Below are 20,834 nucleotides of genomic sequence, written 5' to 3' on the forward strand. Positions count from 1 at the left end.
CTGCCGAGTCAAAGGAAATGAAACAGCTTTCCAAACAGGGGCTGTTCGAGTTTTGTTTTTTGCCGCCTGTGTTGTTGTGTGTAGTTACTCTGTCAGCATTTAGCAGGGTGGCCACACAAAGGCTGTCCTGTCTGTGAGCCGTCCCGCCAGCCGCCTTTTCTGCTGAATCATGTCTTATTCCGTCCTTTACTGCAGGCCGGGGGGCCAAGGCTACCTCTGGCTCCACCGAGTCATGCTAGCTCCTGCGTCAGCACTGCCCCTGAGCCCTTCAGCGAAACCGCTGACAACTGCCTTTCGCATTCACTGACTTCATTAACTTTTTATAACTCTTTCTATATTTATTTCAGGTAATCCTTTGGGCATTCGTTTTTTTCCCCCCACAGTACAGTGTTGCCTGCCTGTCTGGAAAACGTTCACCAGCTCCTTGTCTTTCAGTGTCTTGGGAGAGAAGAAGGAACCGGCGCCCCCTACCTGTTGAGGTAAACGCGCTTCTCCGTGAACTGTCCCTTTCCATGCGCGGGGTCTTCGTACGGCTCGTTCTGCACCACCTCCACGCCCTCTCCCCGGTCGCTCTGCTCATGGCTGTGCTTGCTGATCATGTACAGCTGTCCGATTCTGTACTGGAAACAGAAACACGGGTGTAGAAGTTAGATTCTGCGCTCTTGTCCCGATAAAAACATTCCATGAGCTGGGACACTTTTTTCCGAAAAAACCTACATTTGCCCCTATTGATACAGCTGGGTGTTTTCCTGGCACTGTTCAGGTGAAGCACCTTGCTCACAGTTTTCACAGCAGTGTCTCACCTGGGATTTGAACCTGCAACCTTCCCATTAGGAGTCCAGACTAACATCTGCTCCACAACCAGACAACACCCAAAAGGAGAGCCATTCCAATTACCTTAGAGCAGCAGAATGCTGCTATCACCCTGCAAAACAATACTGCTACAATAATACTACAACTGATCAAGTTTATAGTGGAGACAGCCTTCGCAAGGCTAACACATGACATGGAAAACCTCTCCAGAAGGGTTGTGCCACTGTGCCAGAACTCCAGCCAGAGCTGCTTGAAGGAAATGCAGCACTTTGCATGTTTACTATTGCTCGATTCTTTGCAGGAAGGTGCCCGCCTCTAATAAGCAAATACTGTATGTCTGAATCAAAGTCTTCTGCCTAGTTAAACAGTGCCTGAAGTATTTACAGTAGATCCCTTCAGTTTTCCCATGATGTCAACATTTTCTCATTTTCTTCGCAAAGAGAAAATCTCAGCTTTGCATCATCTCCCCGGTGAAGGATTTGGGAGGGAACAGGGATTATAAACACGCTACGAGATGAAGAGTCCGAGGCACCTGGGGGTGACAGGAGGAAAAGGCGTGAAGCTGTGACCAGCTTCCTTGCTTCGCCATGTAAAAATTGCTGTAATCCGCTTACAGAGCTGAAGCCACATCTTTCCTTCGCTCCTGCTCTGTTAGAAACATGGTCGTGGTGCTGTTTGCATGCACAGCTCAAACAGCTCTGAACTGAGCAGCTCAGGAGCCATTAGATGACAATGACAACCCCCCCCTGCTCCTCCTCTAACAACACGTGACCTCTGATCTAAGAAGACGACGGTTCCCTCAAAGTGTCCTCTTTCTAACTCAAGTTCAACTTTCACCAAATCCTCCACAAGTATCAGCAAAGTGTCCACCTAAGCCCTTATAAGGCCCACTTTTCTTGAGAGACGAAACAGGGCATGCATTTTCAATAATACAGCTTGGGAAATCCCCAGCTCCAGTCACTGGGACAACACAGATCTGTAATAAATCACCGACAACTAAAGACTTTCATTTTACTGTAGCCTGAGACGTGTTGCGAAGAACACTCCGAGGACTTCTTATAAGCTACTTGGTGTTTTTTGTGTTCTTTCTAAACTACAGGCAAATGCCAGGTAAAAAAGAAGCAGAAACAAATCATTAAAAATATGAAAGTTAAATGGCACGCCAGCACAGCCAGTCTGATGCAGTCTAGAGGCTGAGGCTAGAGACAGAACACACCTGACCATATTGTAATTTATCAAATGACATTGAACATTCTTATATTAATTAGCTGGACAGAGAAAGGGGCAGCCTTTGCAAGTTAAATTCTGTTACTCTATACATGTTTGGCTCACATTTTATGGCACAGTGGTGGACAAGAGAGCACAGCTCACCAGCCTCAATCCACCAGATTGCTGCATCACTCTCTTAATCTGATTGGGCTAATCGGCTCTCCATGTCAAGTCCTACAGAGCATTTTGGTGACTTTTTAATAAAAACAGGTTGTAACTTAAGGCGCCCCACTAATATCACCCCTATTCTCCATTTCACTGATTTCTAATCTAAGTACTTACAAGGATCAAGACAAAGTGTGCACCTTCTTCTACAAACATTGATATTTTTATTGCATCTTTATTATATCAGCAGTCTGTTCAGCATCATTTCTATAGCGATGTAACAGATCATAAAGCTCACTCTGTCTGCTCATGTCGTCTTATTAATAAACTCATTTATTTTCTGAAATTCCACTTTTCACTGGGGACTATGGCACGCAGAAACATGTGACAGGAGGCAGATTAAGAATTTCTCCAAGTAACACGCTTAATAAGGGCTAAATCATTCACATTCTATTTTCCCGTTCCCCTCTCTCCTCCTCAGCCAGGACGCGAGGGGTGGTGCGGTAGAGAGAAGGCAGAGGAGCTGAGGATCGGTGGGTTTGCTTTGGACCAGCAATGATTTTACTGCTCCAGCACTGACTGAGCCGTTGCCAGAATAACACATTCATCTTATTTTCAGAAGAAGCACGCTTCCTCCTGCCTGCCTGATCCCCCAGTTTAATTACTCCACTCCTAAAACGCATTGCGTGAAAAAAAGGCTTTGGTGTTCTGTGTGGGGATCACTGGACTGCAACTGACCCAGTGTGTGCGAAAGGCTTTTTCATAATGAAAAACAAATCAGGTGCACGCCCCCGTTCTTCAAAATGTGGAAAAAAAAGTTAACAGCTTTATTTTTTGGTTAGAACAAAACACAACAGAGCAGTCCCTGTCACACCAGTCTCAACCTGCCACCCCCCAGGCGAACCATTCCAGGTCGTTAATTGTTTAATTGACAATTAGCAGGATCAATGCAACAATCTGGGCGCTGGCTGCGCTGCAGAAGAGTGACCAGTCACACACCAGAAAGGGGACAGGCAAGAGGAGCCACTCAGCCCTTCCAGCCTCACTGCCTGACTGATCCCAGGATCTCCTGCAGCTCGTTAACCTCACCTGCAAACGCACGCAGCGTTCAACTGCGCTTTATTTTCCTGCCACTGAGCGATTGAGCTTTCCTTTTTCAAAAGAGTGTAGCGCACAGGCAGCCAGACCCTTCTTTTATATGGCTGAACAGGGCTGTACAGGAGGAGAAACACATGGCCTTCTTATTTCCTTATATTCTCCATTTTCATTCCAATATTCATTTGCAGCCCATCCTATACAGCAGGGGCCTCAATCTCAGTTGCTGCAGAGCACAATGCTAACTTCTGGCCTCTGTCCCAGACAGTTATTGAATTATTTAATTAGCTGCATAATTGTTATACGTCTAACCAGGCTCTGAGGTGTTTTCTACAGTAGTTAACTGTACCTTTAACAGAGTGTATGTTTTAGGTTATCAGCTGTGAAAGACATGAAGGAAAATTCAATACACTGTAAGACCAACCATGAAGAAGGTAAATTATTTAATTGACTAATCAAATGGAACAGAAACAAGAGGACATGAGGTCTCGGAGGAACTGAGCGGAGGAGGGCTGATGCACAGTACGAGCCATGTGGAAATATCCTAATCAGCAGAAATCACACCCAATCACAGTTAGCAAAGGAATTCCACTTCAGGATAGTTCTGGGAAAAACAAGCAAAATACAAAAACAATAAGCACGAAACAGTTTGCCATGGCCTGTCATGCTAACAGCAGTTAAGGAAATAGTGGGGAGACTGCATTTTAAAGCACAGGGAGATGTGATAAAGCAAGACGCCAACTGCACAGCAACTGCATGGCAGCAGCATCGTCAAAGCATGGAACACCTTCACAAGAGGGCAGATGATAGGAAAGGCCACTCGAGATCGAACGATTCCAGTCCTGCTGCAGTATGAGTGACAGCCGCCTGCGGAGGAGTTGAAAAGGCCCATTTCATTACTGCACACACGCACAGTGGCGGCTTCCCGTACTGTCTGCACGTCTGCCAGCTGCCAGGGCCCACCTCCTGTCCACTCTTTCAAACGACACGGGCTGCTTCCACTCCCGGAGAGGAGACTCTCCAGCGCAGACGTTCCTTAGAAAGATGATCACAGTTTCCCCAGTGCTGGCAGATCTCTGTACGGAATATGTAAAGGGTGACTCCAAGGTCTGCTACATTTTTAAAAAGCAGTCGCCTGGAATACCGCTCCTGCCCTTTCCATCCTGCACTCTTCAAAGGGAATCTGTGTCTGGGCTGCTTGTGTGCTTTTTGTTACTGTGGTGCTTTCAGAGGTGACACTGTCAAAGCATCAATTCAGCATTTCCTACTAATGAGACTTAACTCTATGCAACCTGTGAGGCCGTGGACACAGAGTTTAATGTCCCTGTGGTGTTATACTGATATTGTCTGCTTTCAACCTCAGATGGCCATTAGCAAAATAAACATACGACCAAGATATTGATGAATTCCCAGTAAAATTATGGACAAAGTCCTGTTTAGAGCCTTATTTGCTTTACTATGAATGTATCATGTGTACTGTATATGTTTAGAAATGAAGTGTGTGGCACCTCCATCATATGCCAACAGGTGGCAGTGTAACAGCAACTTGAACCTGGAGTTCAAATCTAAGCGAATCAAGGCAAATCAAGAGTGATTTCTCATGAACTTTGACCTGGCTTAGCACTATCACTTGACAACATCTGACACCCCCCTCAAAGTCACACTCTTCAGTGCCCATCTTACATAACATTAAAGTCTTGTGACTGGGCAGAATACAGCCAAATTTGAGAGCCATCCAACAATCCGAATATCACCTGTAAAAAAAAAACCTTTTACAGGAAACTGCAGAGGGACAAATAATAACCAATTTTACCAGTATTTGCAATTTTTACACTGGAATAACACTGGACTTACTGTATCAGTTCTGCGTGAGATAGCTCATAAGCTCAGATACAGATCGCTAGATAGCACCTGAGCTGTTCCGATGGAGAACAGACAATCAGACAAGGCAGGTATCAATCAACACACAGTGCGGTTCTCAGGAACTAGACCCAGCTTGTGATATTTGGCACAACGTGAGTTACTGCCTAATTCTGAAGCCTTGACACTGTGACTGCTGTAACTTGTCTGCATAAGAGATAGCTGAACAGCAGCATTTCTACACCTAGAGCACAGCCAGCTCATTCACACACTCATGAATAATTCAGCTTGAAGTCTGAAAGCGATCTTTTAATTAGACATGCTATTTCATGCAAAGTACTCTCCTTTTGAAAAAACCAAATTGAGTGACACAAACATTTTGTCCTTTCTTTCTATAGCATTCAGTCTTCACAAGGATGTGATGTAGGCTTTCACTTGCGAGTTCTAATTTTTTCATTTTCTTCAGAAAACAAAATGTGCCCTTTTAAAAAAACGAGCTATGTACGTTTCTCATCACTGTTCTTACTATGTGCGATACGTTTTGTAAGATTGTAAAACGAGGACTGACAATAAGGTGAAGCTTCGTGCTGAACATCAGTTTTGTGGTGCTTTTGGATGGCTGTTTTTTAATTAGTTCACTTCAAACTCCAGTTGCATTGGTGCTCAACAGACCTATCAAAATAGGTTAGAACCAGAGAGCACTGAGGGGTATTTAACCACAAACAGATCAAGGGCAGCTTCTCCTGGGATTCCAATTTCCATAAGAGCTGTCCTCAGCTGCTGAGCTGATTGTGTCTGAAGAGCAGCTCTGTGGGCTTCTTCCTATGCATAAATGCATAGAAATCCACATTAACTCCCAATGACACCCTTTGAAAAGGGAAGATGACAAGCAATAGAACTTACCAAGAACCCCACCACTGACTGGGTATCCCTCCCCACTCCCTCACACACACATATAATACACATAGGCACAGACACACACACAAATACAGATACACACAATTGCACATGCATGCACAGACACACACACACATTCTCAGACATAGAAACACACAAACACACATGCAGACGCACACACATGTACACAGCAAGGCATATAACCTCTATGGCCCCACTCGCGCTCATTTTTTTCTGTCTGGATAACTGGGAAAGCCTTCCTCCTTCTGTCATGCGGAGACGTGGGGGTAATTGGTTTTATTTTATTTATTTTACTTTTCTGGTTAGTATGTTCATAGCTCACTGGAGAAAATGCCATGGAAGATAAACAAAGGAAAAAACGATCGCAAAAGAATTTTCCATTCATTACTTAAAGTCGGTACGGTAACTCCCTCTGAATCACCCTCTCTGATCTTACACCCCACTTGGGGTTTTTAATCCAATTCTTATGAACCAAAGTCATTCTGAAATAAGTGAGCTCCAAAACTAAAGATTCACAGTAAATATGTTTCTCTTTAATTGGATAAACGGTTTTAGATTTTAGGACAATCCCACGCACAATGTACATAGAGCCTCCCAGAGAATCAGAGCAACAGACCTAGAGCTACTGACAATGCCACACAAATGAACATGACAATTAAAAGCCAACCAATGGCTCTTTTAAATGGGTGTCTTACTTTTAGTGTGCCTTCATACCAAATGTACTGATTCACTGTACTGAGATTTAGCTTGATTGCTTGGAATCAAACTGAAATGTTTATAAGATTGTATCTGAATGTAATCCTGCACATATGCAAATATTCCTGACTGAGAATACGAAAGGCATATATTGAAACGATGGGCCTAATACTCCAAACACTTAGGCGTGTAAAGCACGATATGAAGCAGAAGCGATTGAAGCACACCAGTGTTTTGAACATAGGGCCCTGTATTTTAAATGCAGAGAGATGTCTGCAGGGACACACAGTTCCCTACATGATTGCTACTTATGTCACAGAAAAGCATTTTGGTTTCTGCCTACACTTTTATTGTAGCTGAAAAGCTAAATGTCAGGGCTCAGGAGAAAGAGGGGGCAGTCTTACCGCGCGTGGGCTGGAAAGCGCAAACATTATGCAGTCCGGCATTCGGATGTGGTTCCTGAGGTTTTTCTTGATGCAACTGACATCTTGCTCAAGCCGGCTATCTGCAATCGAGCCACTGTGACCAGTTATTGAAGCCCCGATGGAAAGGGCTGAAGCCAGACGATCTGACTGCGGACAAGCTGCTTCCTTTCACTTCTCTTCGCTTGCTCTTTCTCTGGCCGTCAGAGCACGCAGATCTCGGGTCGTGCAGGGCTGCAGCCGGGGGAGCAGTGAAAACAAGACGAGGTGGTGTTCACACCTGTCCTTGTGCAGGAATTAAAAGTGCTGTTCTGCACCTTCCGGCAGCAGGTTGGCTCTGCTCACTGCAGGGGGCGCTGCGGATCTGGCGGCCTGGGGGCCACTGGACCAACGGGCTGACTTCTCCAGGACATGTGCAGCCGGAGCTGTCTCATGCCTGCGATGCGTGCATGCAGACAAGTGCAGAAGCTTCCTTTTTTCTTCCATGTAACGTCTGTCACCTTTTCTCTCATGCAATACGATGGCAGAAGCCATGAACCCAGCCCAGCTGGCCTGCTGACTACTGCGCCAGCACCAAGTGGGGAGTGTGGTTGGCCTGTCAGAGGTTGGCTCTTACTGAGCTTCTCCAAACACCCAGAGGAAAAACCTTCCACTTCCCGCTGGGGGCTGGGGTTCACTGGTTTCAGTGCTCCAGTTCAGTGTGCCCAGTGTCATACAAAAGCACCTTCCCTGCAGAGCAGAGGAGATACCTGGCTTGTCTCTGTTAACTCGTAGGACATTAGCATCCTACATCAGAACATCTATATCCCACACCAGAAACAATCTGACTTCACCTGAGTCATTTTCTGTACTGTAGGCTATATGCCACAATATCCCTTGGCTGTGGTTTGCATGAAGTATGAACCAAAACTTCAGTCTTTGTGCTGTTGCAAAATATTCAGAAACCCAGAGGGCAAAACAATAAACCAATGTACACTTTTATTCTTCTGCGTTAAATTCAATACATACCTGTTGAGTGTGTGCTCCGAATAGTCAACTTATCACGTGCCAACATACAGCTTGAGATCTTCAGAGGCAGTCTGGAATTGTTTGTGATTCTGAGGACAGATAGTGCCATTATGCACATCAGACGAAAACGCACAGTCTGCCAATCTGATAAAATGACACAGACAAGAAAAAACACATTCGCTCATTTATCAGAACTTTGGCAGCACACATAAAAGGGATTTAAAGAAACACCAAAGAAGGCCAAAACGCTGATGCACTTCGATCACAACGCTCTGAAATCTGCCCCTGATAAGGGATTCGTAGCAAAGGCAACGCTGCCTTTAATAATATCCCAATGGCTGGGGATAGGTCTGGTACTTCTAAAGGGGAAAATATCTTACTGCTAGAATAGCTACCGTCTGGTGGAAGTGCTTCTGCAGGAAAGCATAGAAAGCTCTCTCACCTTCCCATAGGGCAGTAACAGGTACACAAGTGTATGAGGGATGTACTAGGTTAAAAAGTGTTGCCATTACAAATGGCACAGCCTGTAGCTTTTAGCACCGTTACCCTCATTACACACCTGAGAAAGCTTAGTAGATTACACCATATTCACTGTCTCCATCCATCAGAAACAGTGCTGAATCCCACTGGGACTCTGGCAGTGCAGGCTTTTTGTTTTGGAATATAATTACATTTGTGCTCTGAAATTTGATTTGAGGAAGGTTTGGTGTCATATGCAGATGCTGGCCAGACTGATCTCTTCCTAACTAAGTGTCCTTGAAGACATAGGCTGACCAAGGGCGGGGCGGAGCTTGTTGGCTCAGAAACTCCTGCTCCATCGTTTCGGTCACGTTCACAACAAGGGGACTGGGGCACGCCCGCTCACCTCCTGAGCACTGGAACACAGCTAACTGTGTTGCAAAGAATAGAATTTTTACAATAACAAATAGAAATTGGAAGAACTGGAGCTTATCTGACTTCCCGGGTGTATTTCTTTTCTCCTATTTCAAAGTGGCACACTTCGTATTCTGTGCCCTCTGTGCTCTTCTTAGAAAAACCCCACTACATTCCTCCGAGCCTGTGCTGGACAGCAGCTCACTGGCCTCTTCAGACAGCTCAGACAGAGCATCCAGGCCGCGGAGTCACTCAACACTGGGATCATTCATTAAAAAAACAAAATAACAGAAATGGGAAATCAAACCAGAGAAAACCACAAAAGATATTGTCGCTGTGCTTGGGTTTGAAAACTGCTGCAATCTGTCCAGCCAGGCTGTGAGTTTATCATCGACGCGAAAGCGCGGGGGTCTGGAGAAGCATTAATCTGAGCTGACCTGGTGTGCCAAGGCTTCTACAGATGTGCAGCCTCTGCAGATTATTTCCTGTGCTTCTCCTTGCAGCAAAGACACCTGTGTGGACAGCAACCCCGGCAGCAGGAGAAAAGAGCTGATAAGGTGTCCGGTCGGACTCCGTGAGCAAATATCATTATCACAGTCGTGGATCATGTCATACCAGGTCACCTGCCACACTGGCCACAAGGCATTGCGCAAAGATGTGCAAAGACTCGGAACACCCAGATTAGGCTATTTGTTGAGAGCTGCGGATGTTGGAGGTGAAGTTAGGGGGAGGAAGGGCATTATTAGTAGATTCCACCTGGATGATGCGACAGCAGCCATAGTGCGCCAGAACGCTCCCCACACACCAGCTCTCAGTGGGGAGGAGAGCAGAGTAATGAAGCCAATTCAAAGATGGGGATAATTAGGAGTAAGGGCCAATGGGAGATTTGGCCAGGACACCAGGGGTAACACCCCTACTCTTTTCGAGAAACGCCCTGGGATTTTTAATGACCAGAGAGAGTCAGGACCTCGGTTTTACATCTCATCTGAAGGACGGCGCCTGTTTTACAGTATAGTGTCCCCGTCACTATACTGGGGCATTAGGACCCACATGGACCGCAGGGTGAGCGCCCCCTGCTGGCCCCAATAACACCTCTTCCATCAGCAACCTTAGTTTTTCCCAGGAGGTCTCCCATCCAGGTACTGACCAGGCTCACACCTGCTGAGCTTCAGTGGGCTGCCAGTTGTGAGTTGCAGGGTGAAATGGCTGCTTGCTAGTAGATTCGGCTAACATACAAAGCCACACTGCAGTCGCTCTGCTGAGGAGGATGAATACCCAGGGATCACATGAGCTCGGCTGCTACATCCCATTGTCCTGCGCCTGTACGGGATTTTATAGTGACCCTTTTCCACTAAGTCTCTGTGTATGACCCCCGCTCTGTTTACTGCTTCCTACTGTTTTATTTCGTGTGTTTGCGAGGTAAAGGTGGAACTCTGTGTGCCCAACTGTTGTTTTATTAATTTCACTTTAAGCTCCGCCCGTTTGTACTGCACGATGTCATTTCATATAAATTCAGAAAGTCGTCCTGGATAAGAGTGTCCGCTAAGCGAATAAAGGTACTTTCAAGCATAAAAGAAATAACAACATATGCCTCCTGCTCAGTGAACAAAGCAGGGCTTTCCAGGAAAACACTTCTCCCCTGCCTGTGAGGGTCATCAGTCACACCTCTCCCTGTGGTGAGAATTCACTCGTGGAACTTTCCACGGAGACGCACCCAGGACCCGGACTCCAGTGTCAGGGTCCCATCGAGCAGGGGGTTGAAGAGACCAGCAGGTTTGTAAAGTCTGCGACCCCCGGGAAGGGCCAACCTGTGATCTATTACTTGATCGATTATTTATTGTAAAAAAAGAATGATGCTGATCAGGAGGTGAAGACTGTAAGAAGCAAATGTGAAATGGCACAATTTAATTGAATTTATTTTCCTTAGTTCAAGCAAACAGGAATATGCACTTCTTTAAAAGAACCATTTTTAGAAGTACACACTGCAAAAATATAGGAACATACAGATGTGAACCTTTAGGGCTTTAAATACAGCCAGAAAACCAACCCTCTTGTGTGTTCTGTAACTCTCTGACTCTCCCTCCCTCACACACTCTCTCTGACCCACGGTTAGCTGTGCCAAGGCTCTGCCAAGCCACTTGATATCAGTTAAACCAATTGACTTCATTAGTCTTTAGTTAATGCTGCCACTTCTCCAGATAGGAGAAAAGAATTAAAGACCTAAAGACAAGCACAGGTGTGCTAAGGCAGTGGACTTACTCTGTGTCTGTTTTGAGGGCTGGGCTGGAGCTGGGGAATCCTGTGATGTATAAGAATCTTTTTTGGGGGGGGGGAATTCAGAACTGCCCCCACTCAAGCGAGGAGATGTATCTGCACCTTCTCTGTGAAGGGGACTGTGGTGTGTTTACAGGGGGGGAGGGCAGAGCAGTCCAGTCTGGAGGACAAGGTGACCTAGCATGTCCCTCTGGACCTCTGTTTGTCGATTTGACTCAATTGCTGCAGGTTGTTATGTGTTATAACATATTGCGCAAGTGTTATACCAAATTACCAGCCAGCAATATGTCTTCCAGGAAAGAAACAGTGTCTGCAAAACTAACTTTAAAAATGAACTTTCAGCACACTCTTAGAGCATCACAGAGCATCACAGGCTCTCCTTTTCAAGATGCGTTGCTGGTTTTCTCCTGGAAGCACAACAGAAACAAGCTGGAGAGCAGTGTCTGCCGTCACCCGGCGTGTCGTCGCCTGGGAAGACGTGTTGGTTTGGATGTTTTCACAACGAGAGAGGTTGTGGTGGGCTGCTCGCGAAGCGGGGCTCTCAGGAATCGAACCCCTGGATCAGCGTTAACGGATCTGACTGGATCAGCTCCGCGGGGGCAGGCCACAGTGAAGCCCAGCGCTCCTGACAGCGTGAGCCCAGGTGCTTCCTGTCCCCCCGGCTCTCGGCCCTGTGCGCTCGGTTTTGCTGAGGACTGGGTCGGTGCGTCAGGGCTGCAGATTATTACGCAAGAGCAGCCTCCACGGGGTGTGTGTGAGCTGAAGTGCAGGGGCAAGAAAGGGAAATGCTGCTCAGGAGAACCTGGTACCATCTGCAGACCATGGCACAACCTTGGGTAGACTGCGGACAATTCCATGCTCTGCTTCTGTACCACAACATCTTGGATTTTCACATTTCACTGGTCCCCAGTTTGTTGGGAACTGCCAAAGACACCCTAAAAGATCTAAGCCACCAAACGTGTGTGGACACCAGTCTGCTTCATCTTGTCAAACTCACTGTCGCAGTCCTGCCCCTGGGAAACAGCCGCCCCTTCTGTACCTCGCTCTGTTTTTCTTTTCTGTTGCAACAGCTTGAGCAGGAGTAGCTCTGGGCTCAATGTCAGTGTCGTTAATGAAGAGTTGTCCAGTCTATAGACAGTTATATGCCAGTGAGAAGTGCTCCATTTTGTCCAATGCAGCTGTGTCATGTGCCATGGGTTACTCTCTAGATCCATGTGTGGGCCAGGGGCTTACAGGCCAGGAAGTAGGCTAATTTTTAACAACAGGCCTGGAGCAGGCTTCTTTCCTCGGAATGCTCCACATTTCCACTAGGGGGAGGAGTGGAGTCCCACACCAGCAAGCAGGAGCCCCTGACTTTGTGAATGAAGCTCTGGGATTGTGCTTAGGGCAGCAGTCAGATAACAGAGCTCCAGAGGGCAGCCCTGGTAATCGCTGTCATTAGAATCTGATGTGGCACAGTTGCAACTGGCAGAGAAATACTAAACTGGTCACTCACCAGGTTTGAAGCGATCATCATTCATGACGTACCTTGTCTTTGCTACTCACTGAAAAGCGATTTTCCATACGTACTCCAGAAGAAAGATCTGACTTTATGACTAGAAGATTGGTTTAATGTGTGCGCAAACAGAATTGCAATGTTCTTGCAGACACTCAGTCTAACTGCAGTTCATAAAAGTGCACATCGAAGAAAATGAAACAAAAGAAAGATCTGTGTGTACAAAGACTGTTCATTGTGCTTCACTTCGAGCCCAGCATTTCAAGTGAGATGGGTCATTGTAAAGAATCCTTTTCAAGCACAAGTGTCAAAAAACAGTGTGTAGTTAAAGAGCCCTGTCCCCTGACTGTAGCAGACATGTTAATCGTAAAGCACTGACACGCACAGATATGCACACACTCAAACAGATATGCACACACATGCACATACACACACAGATATGCACACACATGCACACACACACACACACAGACATGCACACATGCACACATGCACATACACACACAGACATGCACATACACACACAGATATGCACACACATGCACATACACACACAGACATGCACACACATGCACACACACACACAGAGACATGCACACATGCACATACACACACAGACATGCACATACACACACAGATATGCACACACATGCACATACACACACAGATATGCACACACATGCACATACACACACACACAGACATGCACACACATGCGCACACACACACAGACATGCACACATGCACATACACACACAGACATGCACACACATGTACATACACACACAGACATGCACACACACATGCACACACGCAGAGCATTTCAGGCAGGGAAATGACGGTCTGCTGATGAACAGCCAGGAGAGGTTTTGCGCTCTCTCTACAGACTCTAAATCACCTAGTCCTCTACTTTTAAGCCACCTGCCAGCCTTGCCAAGGCCAGTTCATATCAGAGGCACTACGGGTTTTCAAGGACCATAATTGCAAAGCCAAGATTTCAGAAGGAATACACCGAGGACAGTTATATAATGGATATTGCTGTCTGCACCACACTGCTTTGTCATTCCCCAGTGAGAGTGCTGCAGAGGTATAATTGTGTAGCTACTAGAATACAAGTGCCATTAGGACACAGGATGTATTTTTCTACTTTATTTTTCTCAGTTTGCAGTCCGCTAGCTTTTTTTTCAGAGAGAGCTGTGGTAAAGCCTTAAGCTTAGGCGTGTTTTTGAAAAAGGAGCCGGCTTTAAAAGCGAGGCACACATTACTAAAGAGGAATTTCCTTATATTCCACCCTTTACAAAAACAGCTACATTTTTTAAGGCTTGTTAATGAGAAGATGACATTCTCTAGCCCTGTCATTCATAATGGGAAAAGTGACTTTGAATCATAGTGGCCCAAGAGCACTGTTCCAGCTAACAGAGCTGGTAACCGCACTCCTCTGTGCATGTAAGGTGCTGCTACTGAGCTCAATCTACATTCATCTTATATAATAAAAGGTTTGCGTCATGGTAGCACATCACAAGTAAATATCACAAGTAGATTAACCCGTGAAAACGCGCTGCCAAGTTCTCACATGCTGACTGGCGAAAGGAAAGCACGAGGAATGTCACCTTGCAAATGCCAAGTCTTCAACAAGTGCTGAGTTGATTTAATGGACATCTGACATGAAAACGTGCCCAAATGGGTGAATAACCAGTCGAGCCCTTGAAGCGGAGAGTGTCACAGATTATGCTCCTCAGGAGGACGTTAAACCCTGGTCACGCAGTCTCACATAAAGCCTCTGTGCATGACACAGAACGAAATTAAATACCAAAGAAAAAACAAATTGCTTTCTTTTTCTGCATTCTCCCATGTTTAACAAAAAGCTCTTTCATAAACTTTTGAATTTCCTGCAGACAATCTTCAACCTGAGCAGAAATTCTAAGGGGCGTTTCCTGCCAATCAGAGGATGAAGCCTAGGTGTATGTATACTGCACAAATACAAAGTTCTTCAGCTGCTGTGCAGAGCCCTGGAGTTTCTGGTCCTGCTCTCTGGATTGTGCTCTTTTTAAGGAGAGCAGGATGTCGGCTGGAAGTTGATGGATCTGCAGGGTGCTGTTCGTCAGACTGCGAGAGCACTAGCTTGACGCGATGAGTCAGCTCTTCTAGTGAGGCACATTTATCTACTGACACCTTGCAAACAGGGAAATAGATGGGCCAGAAACCGCTGTCGCCTCTCACACCTCGCAGCCAGCATTCAGCAGTAGAAAATATCTGGTAGCCCTGGCCCTTTCAAAAATAAAGATTTAAGGCTAAAGGTAATATCCACAGAGCGATTGGACACCATGGCACCTCTATAAAAATCCAGCACCCAGGGTCTGCAGTGTTGTCTGTGTATCAGTCTTCATCAAGCTCTCAAAGTTAAGTTGGCTCAGCTGGACATATTTAATGTCTACCAGGGCTTTGACAATCCATCCTTTAAGAACCACACTTGATCCACTGGGAAGTCTGGAAGAAACATTCTGGCATCTACAGAAAAGTGTTAAATTAAAACAAGGGTAAGGGTAAAATACCCTTTTGGGGATTTAACCTCAATACTGAAGTAATAGAGAACGCACATGGAACTCCAAAACAGTTTGCTCCTGTGTCAGATTCAGGTCACTGGATCCCCCCTGTTATAATAAGCTAAGCTCACTACCTTCTCACAAAATGAAGCAGATTGATCATTCAAAAGTGTGAAGTGTTATTCCTGGGCCAGTGGTGGCTCACACGGTTGGGTCTCCTTCCAATCCGCCCTTCTCCCTACCAATCAGGCACTCAACCGTTCAATTATCCATATCCTTCAACTCCTATTCAATCCCGAAACGCCACTGAACAAGTGCTCTGTCACTGAGCTGCCAGTGGCGGTACTGCTTTCAGCACAATCCACAGTGGGGGTGCTAGCTAGCCCACTCTTCAAGACGCATGGGTCCCAGAACCTGCCTGCCTCCAGGACTACCAGTGTCCTCTAACCCAGTTGGCAGACAGACACTGCTATGACTGCTGCGGTCTTCATCCAGGAATCTGACTTCCTGTCACAGAACCCAACCAGGCTCTACGCACACCATAAATGAGACACATAAAGTAGTCATAGAATATGCTAAGGGTTCGATGCAGCCGGACACCAGCCGGGCACTATATTCCTCTTGCACTGCTTGAATACAAAACCCTTTTCAATCATCTGTTTAGCTGTGGCCTTCTGTGACTTTCTGCTCGAAGGGGGATGAAAAATAGCAGAAAGTGAGAAGTCATTTCTGCAGCTCCTGGTCGCACAGAATGAAGGACGGCTCCCAGCCGTTTGGTCTAGCTGCTCTTTTCATTTTCACAACACGAAACACGAGCAAAAATATGCAAATAAACCATTAGTTCTTTTTGTCATCGCAGTGGACTGAACAAGAAAGGCCAAGGAAATGCTCGCTGAATAATAAAACTTTTTCAAGTGCTGCCAGTTGTTAATATTCACGGCATTCCGACCTAATGCTACCACTGATATCTCATGGGATGAAGGAGCCTTGCTTTGCCAAATGAATATGCAAGTTATCGCCAACCACTTGTAATTATTTCTAGCGGACATATCTTTGTGGCTGCTTGAGAACTCTGCAACGTGGAGTGAAGGGGGTTCATCAGTCATTGTGAAACAACAGGTTTGAACGCCCTGCCGGCCCCCTGGCCCCCCAGCCCTGAAAATCAGACACACTGTGGTTCTGAAACCCTTGCTGCTCAGCCGCGTTCTCTGGCTCTGGACTTCCACTCTACAGTTTCAATAATCACTGTGACAAGATCTAAAAGACGTGCCTCCTCGAACACGGCTGTCGTCGGGAAGGCTGATATCTTATGAAGGTACAGTTTGGACGCCAGAAGCATTTTATGAACCGTGTCATTTGTTTCCCCTTGACCAAACAAACTGAAAAACACTGTTTCGCCTTCGCCACCGATCTCCGACTCTCTCCCCTATGGACTGAGAAGCTGCACAATCAGATGATCATCATCAGTCCCCTTGGGAGTTCACTGAACTGAATGAAAAAAAAAATCCAAGGACTGAACGTGATCCTGTTTTTCCATAAAGAAAGCAACCTCCCCATCCTCCCCCTGCCAGGGTTACTTAACGTTTATTTTCTTGGGGAATACAGATGGGTAAAGACACGCGGACAAGTGGTATCAATCACTGACCCAAACAGCTTCATGTATGTGATCATCCGGCTCATATTTCATATTTCAGCTTTAGGATGCCTCTCCAAACCTGAGTGGTGAAGGATTGGGTTGCCTGCGACAGATATAAATCAGAAACACATCACGAGCTGCAGCAGCCCCAGAGAATCAGGAAGTCACATGTCAGTCGAGTGCACACAAGTGCCCAGGACCTCCAGAGACATGAGCTCAGGTGGACACTAGAACACAGGTAACCAGGTGGACACAGGACTGGGATGATCAGATTTCTAGAGAGCAAACCCAGGGCATTCAGGCTGCTCGTATACACATGCTGACAAGCCTCAGTTTTGAACCTGAGTGGAATACAGAGACAGTAAGCCTAAGATGTGGATTGCTGGCATCATAGCTACTCTTAACCTTCTTCCACTGCATACTGTACATACCCTTTGTCAAATACTGTCAAGTTTTTATCCTTTCATTGGCATTATCATATAGATTTGCTAAAAAACAGGAAGATTAAATCTTTCTGCTTTTTTCCAAACAGGACAAACAAATAAGTATAGAGACTCAGTGTGGAAAACAAAATATTACGAGAAGGAAAAAAAATTGGACACTTTTCAAGCTTGTAGACCATTAATCAGATCTGTATTCTGCTGAAGTATTACCTCAGGGCAGGAGAGGCAAACTGCGTCAGCCTGCGCTCTGTAGAGGAAGAAGTAGAGGCCGATTCCAACCATGAAAACGTTGAATTAACCTCTATTTGCGCCTTAAATTAAGGGCTGCCAATTGGATAGAAACTGTAAAGTAATTTCCAACAAGACAAATACCTTACAACTCACGAAAGACACAAACATACTAGTGTGTTAAATGAACAAATATACTGCTCAGTAGCTGCTACTTCTGGGAACATTAAAATTAATAGGACATTTCATACAGTGGGGGAAAACAAATCATCTGCTCTATATTTTACAAGTTAAACAATGATATGCTGAGAGCTCTATTTATCTGAAGTGAACAAGAACAGACATTAATCCAAGGGAAGCAATTATATGATTCATATTTACTGAGAACTGGGAAAAGCTTCGGTGCTGGCTTGCAAATCTTCTCTGCTGTAAAGTTCACTGACATGGAGATTTGTGTGCAACAGAGGTCAGATTTCATCATAAGGTGCACTAATCAGAGATCCAACCACAATGTTTACCCAACAGTAAGTTGGGGAATAAAGTTAATTCTTCACTACATTCTACTTGATTACTATGGCCATACTGCAGTACTGAATCTGCATCCTGTGGTTCCCAGGGATTTCTGTATTTAGCTCCTCATCTTTGCAGCACACATTTCAATGCATAATTGGCATCTACACAGCTCTAGCCTGTCCATCAAAACCACAGAGCCTTAAGGAAGTGGAGCTGAGCTAGTCTCACTCTGTAATGAGACACAACAGTCTCGACACTTAATAACTATGAAACTGAACAACAGGCAGCTCCATTAAACACACAAAGCAAATGCATGCAGCCTTTAAATTCACATTCTCATTCTCCAGAATCGTCTGTTTTCTTTTTTTTGCTCCCGAGACCTGCGTTGCTGTCGAGCCCTAGTCTCAGACATACAGTCACAGTGATTGACTCAGCCGTTCCCTGACAATTGTGTGCAGAACCTGATGGGAGGAGAGGTTGGAGTTTTTTCTAGAGCTGTGCACATGTGAAGAAGTGGTGGAAATTGTTGCTGTTGTATATATATACAGAAGATTAAAAGACCTTACTTTTTTTGCACTTTTCATTTATTTATCATGGTTTCATTTATTTCCTGAACAGCTGCCTGCAACTCCCACCCTGCCAAGCCATGTGCCTGAGACTAACTGGCTGACAGAGCAGACTGCTCCTCGCCAAGACACGGAACAAGGCGTACAAGATCTTCTGTGCCTGCCCCAGACAGCTGTGCAAGGAGCTGCAGCAAACAGCTGGCTGTTGCCCTTGTCCCATCATCAGAGATCCTTAATCCCACTCTGGGCTCATGAGAATAAGCCGTCTGGAAGCTGTGGAGGAGCAGGCAGGGCCCAGGCTGTGGCAGGTCTCTGGTCACAGCTGGCCTGCAGCTCTGCTGGGAAGACCAGGTCAGACCCCCAGAACCTCAGCATTGGACGGACTGCTCTGGGAGTCAGACACTGTCTAAAGGCCTCTAGTTCCACAGTGGATTCTATTAACAAAGATGCAGTTTGTGAACCACTTGCAGATTGCTTAGTGACTTCTTTAGTCCTTTGTCCATTCCTCTTGTCTGCTGTAATTTATTGTAACAGTTGAATCGTCCAGTAACCTTCACAAACCACCAGACCTGGTGTTTATTGCATTTTACACTGCAGTACACGTTTTATGCATGTTTTTTGTGTTAGGAGGGTACCATTAATGCATAATTTTGCATTTCATTGCACAAAACAGAATCCCCTACTCGTATCCTGAAGTGAAATCCTCAAGGAAGCTTTCAAACCTTTCAGCTCCAGGCGCCACACAACCGGAAACTTATTGCTCTACATGTACTGCTCATTCTGCCCTGGGTGGCAATTTCTGAAGCCCAAATCCATCTGGATCTCTGCGTGAAACTGATTCAATCATACCCCATCTCTGTGACCCGAGCTTAAACAATATTCGCCTCTCGCCGTCCACTCTGCACCAGGAACAACAGCCAAAGGTACCCCGATCCGATTATCAGAATGGAATGCTGTCCGATTGATCTGTGTTTTATTGAATTACTCAAACATAACAGCCACTTAACCTGCCAATGTGTGCTCTGTGGCATTTCACAAAGGGATCTTTTGTCACAGCTGATAAGAGACAAAATCTAATGCGTTTTTCTCGCATGTTTCAGTGCCTGCTGATTGCAGAATGGAGCAGGTTGGCTTCATTGTTGCGTATTTCTCCGTGACAAAACAAGAAATGTGACCAGGCTCCACGGGCTGCTTTCTCTGTCCTGCAGAAATCTGGCATGTCGCACAATGTTGGGATCTGCACAATCAAAACGCCTATTTTCTTCTTTCAGGAAAGGTCTCACGGCTCTTTGCAGTAAAAGAGTGAAAAACAGGAATCTGATCTCAGTATGGTTATTTCCCACCTGGCCTCCCTCCACAATAAAATGACTTGTTAACAGGACAGTGACTGTGATCATCTTTAACAGCGCAGGAAAATATTTCCGAATGGAGTTCTACAGTTTTAGAACCTTTACAGTGTTGACCTAAAAAAGCTTCTCCGTTCTGATCTCCCCTTGCTTCCCCGCTTCCAAATAAATATGAGAGAGTATGTACTGTAAACCCTCAGCCCCAGTAATTTAAAATTTGGGACTGACCTGCTCTGTGTCAAAGCATTCACAAGAAGTATGGAGAGGGGCAAGCGTTTCCTCATTTCAGTAAATAATGGGAAAAAAAATGAATACAGGCTTGAAGCATTATTGACCAATGCAATTAGCCATTCAGAGCGCACTGATCAATCGGAGGTCAGGACAGAAGAGACAGGGCAGCTGAGGGGAGCTTCAAAGTGAAAGGTCAGAGGTGGCCGCAGATCTTTCATCGGCGTCCCCTGGGAGAGGCGGGAGGGGCCCGGGAGAAGAGGAAGTGACCTCACGGGGGCTGCCTGCTCGCTCATGCTCACGCTTAGAACGGCTGGAATCCGCGGCAGGTCAGGGCAGGCCTATTTTTAACCATGAGGTCACCCCGCGCTGTCCGAGCGCAGCGTTTCCATCATGTGATGCAACGCGAGTCACAAGATCTACTGAGAGAGAAATGCCATTTTCCATCCGGCTCCAATGGCAACGGCACCACCTGGTGTTTTTAATATCCAGGGGGTCACACT

The 20,834-nt window shown here is 45.9% G+C and overlaps 1 protein-coding gene across 1 annotated transcript in view; it reads right to left on the reverse strand.

Moving 5' to 3' along the window:
* Positions 1-20,834, reverse strand: part of LOC148824263 (cytoplasmic phosphatidylinositol transfer protein 1-like) — an 86,482-nt gene that overhangs the window by 27,573 nt on the left and 38,075 nt on the right. The window contains exon 2 of the mRNA XM_088927979.1: positions 472-620. Coding sequence (XP_088784105.1) covers positions 472-620 — 149 coding nt within the window. The remainder of the gene's footprint in view (positions 1-471; positions 621-20,834) is intronic.

This window comes from Atractosteus spatula, chromosome 11, assembly GCF_055471065.1.
Source record: "Atractosteus spatula isolate fAtrSpa1 chromosome 11, fAtrSpa1.hap1, whole genome shotgun sequence".
Taxonomy (NCBI): Eukaryota; Metazoa; Chordata; class Actinopteri; order Semionotiformes; family Lepisosteidae; genus Atractosteus; species Atractosteus spatula.